Genomic DNA, 12,230 nt, shown 5'->3' with positions numbered 1-12,230 from the left:
TCATAACTTGGAGAGAAGTTGAAACTAAAATCCCTCGATTCAAGATTGTTTTAAATACTTCATCAACCTCATTGGCAAATCACCTGATTTCACATACTTTTTAATCCGATGAGATAAACTGACTGAAAATAATATTTGAGCTCGGTAATTACCAGAGTTGCTGAAAGAAATTTTATCGAATGAAATTTCTTTTTTCCCCATAAAATTTCTTAAATTTCACGAAATTTCTTTTTTCCCCATGAAATTTCTTGAAAATTCCTCACGAAATTTCTTAACTCTGGTAATGACAAGAAATGAATACGCTAATCTCTGAAGCATAACGCTGAGAAATATCTATAGCAACCAGCGCCGATGGAAATTTGCACTTCCTTGCTACATGATTGTTCACTCTCGGTAATGTTTCCTTTCCCAAATTTTACGTGGTACCGACTCTTTTTCACCAAACATTATACGATTTTTAAAACCAGGAACGTACGCCAATTTTTAATTTCAAAAATTACTTAAATTCTAAAGTTAATTCTATGAGAGGTGTCTTCGATGAACGTGATTTCGCCGCTTTTCTTCGGGCCCCGTTTTACCGATGAAAAAAATGATAACAGAAATCCAATTTCGTCACCTAGGAAACCACATGTATTTGAATCGCTGCTACAAGCATTCCACGCCGATGTCGAAGATGAAAGGAACGGCCGGCTGATGTGGATCCGGGGTTTTCGCACCGACAAGAAAAATGGGAACAGTTCCGCGGATCTCGAGGAACATCCATCCGACACGATTCTTCCCACTAATGGGGGAAGTGAGATAAATGAGCCAGTTTCTGAACTGGTTGGATCCACAACTCCGGTCCGCGGAACCGGTTTCACTGACGAGAAGGGGCGCATTCAGCCTGGAGCATCCAAGCTGGTGCAGAACCCGGAAGATGTAGAGGGCTCCTCGGTGAGCTTAACGGAGCAAGCTTCAAAACAAGAACCGGTTTTGAAAGACACGGGTGGAAAGTCGGTCGTTTCAACGTCCAAAATAGAGGAATCAGCATTACCCGATGAGATTATGACTCCCACGGCTGCAATCCACAGTCTTACGAAGGAGGACTCGTCAAAAAAGGGATCTCCGAAAGATAAATCTCCAAAAAAAGATTCTTCGAAGGAGGGATCTTCGAAAAACGAGCCTTCGGATGAAAAATCTAAGACAGAGACGCTGAGGAAAAAGTTCTTCGGGAAGAGAGATGATTCGCAAGGTAGTGAAAAATCCTCCGTCTTCTCAATTTTCTCATCGAAGGAGAAGGAAATTCCTCCTTTTTTCAACCAACTAGGGAAGCAACCCTACGATCTCTTCCACAAAGGTAAAGTGTTAACTATACAAGTAAAATGGGTGCAGCCGGGGGCAACTTATTTTCCCGGTTGAAAGATAAAAATGTAATAAGGGTTACATTTTGAATGAACAATTGGTTCTTAAGAGGAGGAAGTTAAGTGCAAGTTTAAGGGCTTATACAATTTTTGGAATCAGCGATTTCTCTCCTTAAATGTTGAAACATTAAAATACCTCCTGCAGCTCATTTATTTAAATTACTAACTGTCGACATTCTCTTATTAAGAACTGAACTGGCGGTGAAAATGACAAATAAATGAATGGAAAACTAAAGCAGTCTACATCTTAACTTCGGGCAATAGAAATTTTCAGAAGCTGCATCTTATTTCTCTAGCAAAATACCTGAGGAAATTTTTTTCCCTTCAGTGTTGATACTAGAAAACACATTGCTGTGTTTTAGAGCATATATTTAGGCGCTAATACAAAAATTCTCAGACACATAATCATTGAGTGTCAGCATATAAGATTATCAAAATAAATTATCCCTATAATAAAACCTTGACAATACAGAAAAGAACTATCATCAATCGAAGTTCCAAAATAGAAAGATTGGATATTTTGAAAATGGATTTTCTGAAAATTTAGGATGGTTGATTTTACAATGTTGAAATCAAGCAAACTGATTTTCCGTATAGCTTGGAGTAAGCTGCCTTATTAGAGTAGGAAGAATGCCAGCCTGTAAGAATCAAATATTATTTTTATAGTTGATCTTAAAATAAAATACAGGGTTACTAATTTACGAGAATCGCTTATGCGGGCTGATTTATTGAAATTGATAGGCAAAGTCATGTGAAAAGAACACAAACGGAAAATGGGGGTATCCTATTGGTTGAAACGGGTGATTCTTATTGACTTAGGGGAAAATGATGGACAAACTGTACGGACTTCTCCTAGGTCGCCGTTAGTTTGTCCTTATTACCTCCTTTTTCCATTCCACCCACCCACTACAATCAATAAGATCACTCTGTTTTTGTTTTGTCTTCTCTGCTTATAGCTTTGCCTACCAACTTCAATAATCAACCCACAGTTCACTTGATATTTTCCAAAATTTTTAGTGTCACAGTTGTTGAATGAGTCTGTCACTTTGTTGACGCAGGTTTTGCTTCGGACTTGATGAAACTGGAATTCGACTCAAAACCAGTGACTGACTCTGATTTCAAAGCGTGTGGATTGTGTGGCATTAACGGGTCAAACATTTATGGGTTTGTCGAAGGGAAGAAAACCTTACCTTACCGTGGAGTCGAGGTTGCCGCAAAAATGAACTCAGACAAAGTGATGCTCACAGAGGTATACGTTACTTTTACAGTTGAATATCAAAAAATAAGCGGGAAACAACCACATAAGATTTTTTTAAAAAAAAGGCCCATCTTTTTATTTAAAGATGGATTTGGTTTAGTGTTTTAGTGGTTAGGCCAGTCGTTTAAGCCTATACAGTAGGATTGAAACCCTTGGGTGGCTGCGGAATTTAATTTTACTGCACCGTAAAAACGTGAAGTTGATTTAACATTTTGGATGTAAAAAAAACGTGAAGTTGATTTAACATTCTGGATGTAAAAAAAACGTGAAGTTGATTTAACATTCTGTATGTAAAAAAAAACGTGTGTGAGAACTTATAAATGCTGAATTACCCGCTACGGCAGTTAATTTTACATCTTGACATTGCCAAAGTAACTGCTGTAGTAGTTAATTCAGTATTTTGTAAGTTTTCGCACATTTTTTTGTACATCCAGAATGTTAAATCAACTTCACTTTTTTTGACTGTGGCAGATCCAAGAGGTGCCGACGGAAATTGTCGGTCGGTACAATCCGTTTCACTCTCAATTTAAGCAATTTTTGCAAGAAAAAGGTTCTTTTTGGAGAGAGGGATATTTTTGATTTCTCATATTCTGAAGAAAAATAATACCCTCACTCTACGAGTAACGCGCCAAGGGAAGGTCCAATTGATGAGCTTAGAGAGGCTTCCCGCCAGATTTCCTTTTGCAGTGGCATTCATTATGACTGCTGGGTGTGGAAACATCTTAATTGGCGTATTTGACGATTCTGCACACGATTTTGTTCGGTTCCTCTCATATAATTCATTTAATTGAGAGATTAAGTTGGCTTATATCACCGTTTAGAGCGCAATGTCCCAGGACTCCATCTTCAATGTATGTCATTTTAAAACTGTACTTCGATTATTATCTCACAATTCCAAGCCTTTCTCATGGGCGGACCCAGGAGGGGGGCATGCGCCCCCCCCCCCCCCCCCGTTCGGCCGAAAAATAGGAGAAAGGAAAAGAGAAAAAAGAGAGAAAAAAGGAACGGAAGAAAGAAGAAAGGAAAGACGCAAGCATTTGTTGATAATCATATCTACGACAATTTTGACTCAAACTGCATTATAGATGCTTTAATAATTCAAAAAATTTCCGAAGGAGACCTCCGGACTCACCTTCCGCCCTCCCTCACACATTCGAGGTGTCTTGATCCGCCTATGGCTTTTCTTTCTCCTTATGGATCCAATTTTAGTTACAATATCAAACAAAATTGGCCGAAAAACATAGACTCCTTTTTGAATTATGTCTTTTTGACAAGTGAAAATACGCTAGCTCACAATGCAGTTTTGGCATGCATTTGCAGATAATGCCTCAATTTCTAACGATAGTTCGACTTTTCACAGGTATCAATTCCGACCCTCTGGGATAAGGCGAAGGTGTCCCTTCAGTTCACGAAGCCACCGTCACCGCTCGATCAGAACTTCGGGATCAAAGGCGAGATGAAAACTGATCACATTGCTCTGAACGGAGAGGCCGAGCTGGTTAAGATGCCATTAGTCAAGATGTCAGCGGTTTTTGGCGCTGGTGGTCTTTACGGCGGAGCTAAATCCGGCTACTATTTTCAGGTATACATGGGCAGTTGTTGGGAAATGCAGGCTGATTGTTTAACTTGACAGACAAAGTGATAGACAAAAAAGACATAAGGAGCCTGGAGCGATACTAGTCGTTGAAATGGGTGGTTCTTTTAGACTAAGGAAGAAAATGATGGACAAACTGAAGGGTCTCTCATTAGCTTGATCGAGTTTATCAGAAAGGAGCCAAGCAGTTTTATTCCCCATAAGACTTTTGGAAAGTAAACTTTAACCCCTTATTTTTAGAAACTAGTATTTTTTTCCGACTTTGAGTTTATACAGAAGGAAATATGCAACTAGACACGGTTGCCTTGAAGCAGGAAAAAAAAATCGACAAATGTACCTTTAAACGGTTTGCAGGGGGTAAATCTGCGGTACGTGCGTCTTAGTATCGTGAAAAATCGAAATCCTGGCTGATCGTACATTCTACGTACTGCAATTTGATATTTTCATAGTAAATGCAGGTTTTCTACGGATTTTGATCAGTTTTTTTACTCCATTGAATCGGTGGTGATCGGTTCACGTTTTTATTTTTCGTTCGATTCATGTCAATCGAACACATACTCTCTCCTTACATGCAGCCATCCTATCATTCTCTTTTTTTTAATTGAACAATTCGCCTCCTGCTGCATCCGCAGCAATTGTTGTTACGAATATGTTGTGCGTGCCGATCTCGGCTCATTACATACTTGACTCTTTGCAGGCGTTTAATGAGCGAAATTAGAGCACCCTTTCGGAGATTGAACGAATCAATTAATCCCTATTTCATTCGTTCTCCAACAGATCGCGCTACTTGTGCAAATAAAACGCCTTCAGGAAGTCGAGTATGTAATGAACTATAATCAGCACGCACAACATATTCGCAACAACAATTGCTGCAGACGCAATAGAAGGCGGATTGTTCAATTAAAAAAAAAGAAATGGTAGGATGTCTGCATGTAACGAGAGGGTGTGTATTCGATCGAAATGAATCGAACGAAAAATAAAAACTTAAGCCGATCAACACAGATTCATTGGACGAAGAAATAAAATAGCTGATCGACACCAGTAAAAAACTTTAATTCAGTATGAAAATTTAAAATTGCGGTATCTTGAAATTCGGATCAGCCAAGATTTTGATTTTCCGCGATTTTAAGTTCACACATATCAAAGACTCACCCCGCAAACCGTTTTTTGTTACATTTTTGTCGCATTTTTTTTTGCTTCAAGATCATTGTGTAGAGGAATTCAAAAATATTCTCATCTTAATTTTTTCGAAAATGTGCGTTGGCTCCTTTCTGATAAACTCGGTCCAGATGCCGTTAGTTAGTCTATTGCTTACCTCCTTCGTCCATTGCAACAACCCACTTCCACCAATAGGATTCCTTCATATCATTTTTGTCTTCTATGTCTATCGCTCTGTCTATACCAATTTCAATAATCGGCCCCCAGTTTCTAGTTGAACTGGATCTTTTGTCGAGGTAAAACTTATTACGCTATTTACGCTCATTTAATTTTGATATTTTTGGGATTTTAGGGCTTTCCATGATCTAAGTGACATTTTTGGTTCTGGGGATACGAATTGGAACTAAAAGTATTTATTTTCAGTTGAAAATAGGTACTCAAAGTGCTTACAAAATGTTAGCTAGAAGCCAAAGCAACGAAAGTCAAGCGTCACAAAATGTGATAGAGCCGGACCGCAAGGGAGGCCAAATGCTGCCGTGCTAGAAAATACGCCGTATGAGCCTTCAGGCGTTGCCGAATTTCTTTGGATAAATCACTCATTTTCAGGAAAATTTGTTGAATCGAAAAATGTTGCTTGGTTTTCCGTTGGAAAAGTGAAATATGGTATAGGTAGTAAGGCAACGCATGATGAGAATTAGGCTAATTCTGGCTAAATGTGTTCCACTGATTACTTGCTCATCTGTTTCTTTTCAATATAAATCCTTTTTCAATAAAATTAGAAATAAACCAACTTTAAAAATACGCTGAATAAAAATTCATTGCCGAATAAATTCACTACTGTTGCTGCTTCGAATGAAGAGAGATACCTTAATAATCATTCAAATTAAAAAAATGATCCAAAAAAATTCTTTATTGAGTAAATGTTGAATGCCAGCTCATACATGAGGAGATCTCTTAATTCAAGAAAGGTTGTTGTACCTCTCTCTAAACGTTATCCGAATGTACAACACTAAATTAAATATACCCATGTATGGATCTAATTGAATAATATTTTTGCCAACAGAATTATGCGCATTAAGACATGGGCCCTGAGATCTGTAATGCATAACAGGACTCACGTCATAATGCACATAGTTCCGTTTGGCAGAAATACGTCCAATTCATAAAGTTTGCTCAATTTATTTCTCATGCAAATGAGAAAACCAAACATTCTTACGGCTTGCATTCGTTCTACTTCTATCGTCCTTTCTTATTAAAAGTTTTATTACGTTTCTCCATCCAGCCGTAGAATCACTAAAACTCATGAACAGCCAAAATGCCTTCAATTGAGCGTGTATGCAACACAGACATCCATCGAGTACGAATAGTTGTATCATGGCGCCTTGTCGCGTGGCAGTCTACGGCTACGCTGCGCTGCCGTGTGGAGGAAAAACGTTGTGCGAGCGTTTGGACATTTCATTCAACACACATATTAATTCAATTTTTCAAAAGAATATGACCTTTCAATTCTTCTACTTGAAAATTGTATTTACACTGGATTACATTGAAAAAAAAATCCTTATAAGATAAAAAGCTTTCCACATTTTTCAGAAAATTCGTATCGTATTGGGGGAGATTTTTATTCGATGCTCTTCTTCTGCGCGGCAGCACCGTAGTAAGTCTGTAGAAACTGCTTTTATGTTGCCTTTATTATATTAAATTCATTTGCACTACTTAACAAAGTATCGAAACTAAAAAAAAGAGAATTTATTTTTTCTCTTCTCTCTTTTTCCTACCAGTTTTCTCACTTTCTGTGATTTCCGGAGAGTTATTGATTTTACTCTTCTCCATTTTCCTTTTTTGTTTATTTTCCCATGACTTAGAAGCCGTTCGTAAATATTTACGACGTAAATGTTCAGGATAAACAACATAGCACACGTTCTAACAGAATTTACTGTGCGGATTTCAGCATGTTTTACTCATGGAGTTTAACGGAATTAGGTCACCGCTATTCCGACCGAAATATCGAACTTCCTTGTATTCGACCACGGTTGACCAATAAAGTAGCTGCGATAATGTGACACGACAGAGAGAAGAGTTTTATTAACATACTGTGGACAAATCTGAATTAACTCGTTAAAAAAAGAAAAATAAAGAAGAAAAAAACCGTGAGAAGCGTGGGCATTTGAGACTTTTAAAATGAAACAATACAAATCTTCCATTAAAATAATGACGATTATCTTATTTACACATTTTAAAGAGGAAATTTCTTGAGTCTCAGTTACGAGGAGACGGGGTGTCTGAGGTAATTTCATGCTCAAATCTTGGTAAAAATGAAAGACAAAACGTCAAAAATTATGAGTTAGTGGACTAAGACAGATGAAAGATTTTCCTTCGAAATTTCGTAAAAAGTTTATACATCTGTAGTGGACTGTAACTTATGACGATCCTAACAATTAATGAGCCGCGTTTAGCAGAAAGGAACCAAGGCTCATCAGCTGTAGTCAAAATTTTACTGGCTAATTTAACTTTTTTTGAAGGAACGTTCGTGCGGATTTCTTTGAAAAGTTTAAGAACTTTGTTTCACCTTATGCAGGAAATTCACTGAAATTTGCGTAAAAACCTACACGACCGTTTTCATGTAAAACATTAAATTGCTCAATCAAATTCGGGAATTGCTGATGTGGTACGGTTCCTTTCTGCTTAGCGCGGTCCAAACGTCATTTCAAGATTTTGTGTCGCGGGTAGGGAGGTTTTTTGGGATTTTGTTGATAAAATTTGCTGCAAAGCCAAAAAGTTCCAACAATATCAATTCGAGTTAATGTTTTGGAGCTATACTTTCGCCACCTTGTTCAGTAGCGTGGCGTGCTCTGCGATACATCGATTGCTCCGTCATTTCAACCTATGGAAAAGGATCGATAAACAGGGTGTTCGCAACAAACACCTTAACAATCGATTCTTCACCATTGGGCCAAATGGAATAACAATCGATACCTCGCAATTCACGCCACGCCACTGACCTTGTTACATATAGAGTTCAGGACATTTCTCAGGAATTTTTTTCTAATTACGAACCTCTCCGCACAGTCTTTGAGTTGAGCTATTGCCTATCCTCCAAGTCAACTTCGGTTCCTAACGATTTTTACTCTGAAATCTTTTTCTTGGGACGGATTTCAGGACCGGCGTTTCGGGCCGAGCCAGCTGCTGATGAGCTGGTCGCGGAACAAGACCCACCTCACCGGCGGCGTGAAAGTGGCCAACATGGAGCAGCCGCAGTCCTCGCCGAAAACGGTCTCGGGCGCCATCTGCCGGCAGCTCTCGGACAAGCTCGTCTCGGGGACTGAGGTGAGCTGGAACGCCACTACGGACGGCCCAGTGGGCAGCGTCGTCCTCAAGTACCAACTCCCCTTCGACGCCTCCCTCCGGGCCAAAGTCGACAGCTTCGCCCGCGTCGGCCTCTGCTACTCACAGGTCCTCGCCCAGGGCGTCACCCTCCACGCCTCGGTCCTACTCGAGGGTGGCAACATCAGAACCGGTGACCACAAATTTGGGCTCAGCCTCGAGGTTAACTCTGAGCCGTAGGTATGCTCAAGGAAGAACGCCATATAAACACTCTAATGTTGTTTATCCGGATAAAATATAATTATTTTTTTGAAACGCACACTGAAAAAAACGGACACACGTTTTCAAGTATGGTTATTTTGACTCCTGGGACCTTAAAACGTCTAGAAATGATGAAATTTCAATTTTTTCCCCCTTGGAGGATGACAATACTTCCTCTACCCTAAGGTAGCGAGAAAGTAAATGTATCACAATCTCAACATACGAGGATTTTTTTATTCATAATTTTTACGGAAAAGTGCACTTTTGACAAGTTTGAGTAAGTTACGGGGTGGGGTAATAAGGGCGGGATTTTCACTTTTTTGCACGTTTTCTTTTTCAAAGTCCTACGTCCCCCCGGGTTGGATTTGTTACGTAACGCTGGGCTTGACTCTCCCCCCTAAGTGCGTACATAATACTACTTGAACGGCTCCTTAAAGGTCCCACCGTAAAATTGTAATTCGGGAAAGGAAATTTGGCATCGTCGAGAAGTAGGTACGTCCTTTCGTTCGGAAGAAGGACGATGCCAAACACGGGCGAGAGCATAATGCACCGAGCGAAAATTCAAGTTATTACGGAGCCCGTCAATATTTTTATGCGCCCATTTTTCCTCGCCGCGTGCGGTCTGATTTAGATAAAAGGAGCCGTTCGGGGGGAAATTCAATTTTTCCGCGAGGAGATAAGATACCTTTATGCGAACCCATAATATACTCCGCGGTGCGTTTACAACTCCCAATAGCGCGTTAGAATCTTTGCACCGAGGGGCGGCGGGGCGGGCGAGGGGGGGGGAGGGGGGGGCGAGGGGCCTCGGGCCCGGGCACACGAGACCGGTTCCGACATTAGTTATTCAAATGGGGTGCAACGAGGAGAAAAAGAGGCTGGAGCCATTATCATAAATTTTCAATTCCAGTTAAGCGATTGTCGGGACGTCATAAATTATGAAACCGCTCAGGAACACTGAGAGCCGAGGCCGGGGCCGCGCGTCCCGAATTCGGAAAAAAATTTGACTGCCGCGCGCCTCTCCCGCCGGTCCTGGTCCGGCTTGAGGTGTTCCCTCGCCAGGTTGCCGGATGAGCGCTCAAAAAATAGGACAAGAGTTGGTTCCCGTCGGAGACAATGGATCAGTTGCCCTGGTCGTAGAATTTTACTCTGATGGTTACAGCTTACAGCAGGCTCCTTGTTGAAATTGATAGACAAGCTACAGACAAAAAAGACAAAGGGGTCGTGAAGGGATCCTTTTGGTGTAAGCCGTTGCTTGTAATGGGAAAAAAAGGTAGTAGGTAATAGACTAATTGGACGTATTTCTACGAAACAGAACTATGTGCATTGTGACGTGAGCCCTGTTATGCATGTATTCTTATGGGCCTCGGGGCTCATGGCTTAATGCACATAGTTCCGTTTGATAGAAATACGTCCAATTCTGCCGTGCTAAGGAAAAACGCCGTATGAACATTCGAGAGTGGTCAAAATTCCTCCGGTAAAATGAGTATTGTTGAGGAAAATTATGATAATATTTTCTTGAAATTTTCAGGAAATATAGGTAAATTTTCAAGAAAAAAAAATTACCTGAAAACTTGAAAGAGAAACATTCATAGATGCAGTAGGAGATTCGAGTTTTATCAAAGGAAATCGAGTTTTATCCTTAGCACGGCAGAATTAATGGCAACCGACGAGAGACTCTATAGCTAGTCCATCATTTTCTCCCCTAGTCTATAGGAACCAACCATTCCAATCGGATAGCTCCATACTTTCTACGTCTTCTTTGTCTATTGCTTTGTCCATCAATTTCAACTATCAGCCCGCAGATTAGCAAAACATAAGAAGACCTCTTTAACCCATTGTTTCTACGTCGGGGATATCACCCTTGGAAAACCACGGTACATGATGACATCTACCTGTAGTCTGTGCATACCATGGTTTTTTCACCTTGGTTTCATAGATAAATGATACATTGTGCACTGGTTGCTTGACTTAAAATACGGATGAAACCTAGAGGAAAGAAACTGTGGTATGCATAACTGCGGTGGATGACGTTAAATTCGGTGTTTACGAAAGGACGATGTATCCGTTATTATTGAACGCGGAGGCTTGGTGTTTGGACGGATCTCATTATTTTTGCTGATTTAAAGTCTGCAATAATGATAACACGATTCTGTGACTATCGTAACTAGCCCATGCATATTAAACACCCTGCGCTAATATCTTTCCTGTAGCGTAAAATATCCTATCGGAAGTCAACGCGTTGCATCACCTAGTGACGTCTGATGACAAAAGAGTTGAACATTCGGTTTAGCAATCCTAATTTAACTAGCAAAAACTCGTCTAGCGATTAAATAATGGCTAACTTTGACATTCATCAGTCATTTTTAGACAATTTTTACTTGAATTTGCGCTCAACTACTTGTTCATTATCCATCATTGGGCGAAAAATAGCGTTGACTTGCGAATTTGACATTGCCTCACTCAACCACATTGCTTTTTTTGTTAGTGCAGAGTCTATGAATTCATTGTCGCTGATTACCATCATACAAGAGAATCGAGGTGACCCTAAAGAAATTTTGAGTGTATCAATCGATCAATTGATAATATGTAGATTTTGAGATCTCATTAAGGCCTTAACGGAAAACAACGCCAACACCGCTTTGAAACTTTCTGTAAATTGTCTGTTATCGTGAAGATCACTTTCACAAGATTTCAAGTGAAAATGTTGTTCAAATTTTGGTTAAAAAATAAAACATGAGAAAAAATTAGGCAATGTCTAATGTCGTTAGGCTTAGGTATTCTGGTAAATTCCGTACGAATAATTTTGTTCTCTTGTGAAGCCTGCGGAGAAAAAATAAATTGATAATTTTTTTAGATATGGCTGATTTTACATCTAATTATTTCGTATGGTTGTCATAAGAGGTCATTATGTCCTTTCATGTACCACTAAAATTAACTTGCATTCTTACGAGCATTATTTCGAGGGTTTTTTACTTATGTGTGCGTGAATTCATTGAAATACATTGTCAAGATTATAGCAATCGACTAAAATATATTTAAAAAAATGTTACCCTCTCCAAAAGGAGTTTCTTTGGCAGTAATACATACTTTCAAGATAATCATGTGCTTAAAAACTTCAACTAGCGTATTTTTCTTTAACAAATGGTGAAGGAACTATTCAGTTTAACCTTAAAACAATTAAAAGAAAAAATAAGGCGGTCTAAAAGCCAAAGGTTTGATAAGAAAGGAACTCCAAATG

The 12,230-nt window shown here is 39.5% G+C and overlaps 2 protein-coding genes across 2 annotated transcripts in view; one reads left to right on the top strand and one right to left on the bottom strand.

Annotated features, from left to right (window-relative positions):
• The window catches only part of LOC109031247 (neuroligin-1), a 239,331-nt gene that overhangs the window by 98,434 nt on the left and 128,667 nt on the right, over positions 1–12,230 (bottom strand). The gene's annotated exons all lie outside the window — the stretch shown is intronic.
• On the top strand, positions 211–9,078 carry LOC109031248 (voltage-dependent anion-selective channel). The gene is made up of 4 exons (XM_019042663.2): positions 211–1,336; positions 2,459–2,649; positions 4,019–4,240; positions 8,567–9,078. The coding sequence occupies exons 1-4, from the start codon at positions 538–540 to the stop codon at positions 8,969–8,971; spliced, it is 1,617 nt and encodes a 538-aa protein (XP_018898208.2). The 5' UTR covers positions 211–537; the 3' UTR covers positions 8,972–9,078.

The sequence above is a fragment of the Bemisia tabaci genome, unplaced genomic scaffold, assembly GCF_918797505.1.
Source record: "Bemisia tabaci unplaced genomic scaffold, PGI_BMITA_v3".
NCBI lineage: Eukaryota > Metazoa > Arthropoda > Insecta > Hemiptera > Aleyrodidae > Bemisia > Bemisia tabaci.
The sequence above is the reverse complement of the archived record's forward strand: the minus strand, read 5'-3'. Positions and strand labels throughout refer to the sequence as shown.

Excerpts from the sequence above, each read along its gene's own strand:
- LOC109031248 (XM_019042663.2), top strand. The coding sequence starts at position 538 with ATGAACGTGATTTCGCCGCTTTTCTTCGGGCCCCGTTTTACCGATGAA. Across the intron at positions 2,650-4,018 it reads ACAAAGTGATGCTCACAGAG|GTATCAATTCCGACCCTCTG; the intron begins GTATACGTTACT and ends GACTTTTCACAG. Across the intron at positions 4,241-8,566 it reads AATCCGGCTACTATTTTCAG|GACCGGCGTTTCGGGCCGAG; the intron begins GTATACATGGGC and ends GACGGATTTCAG.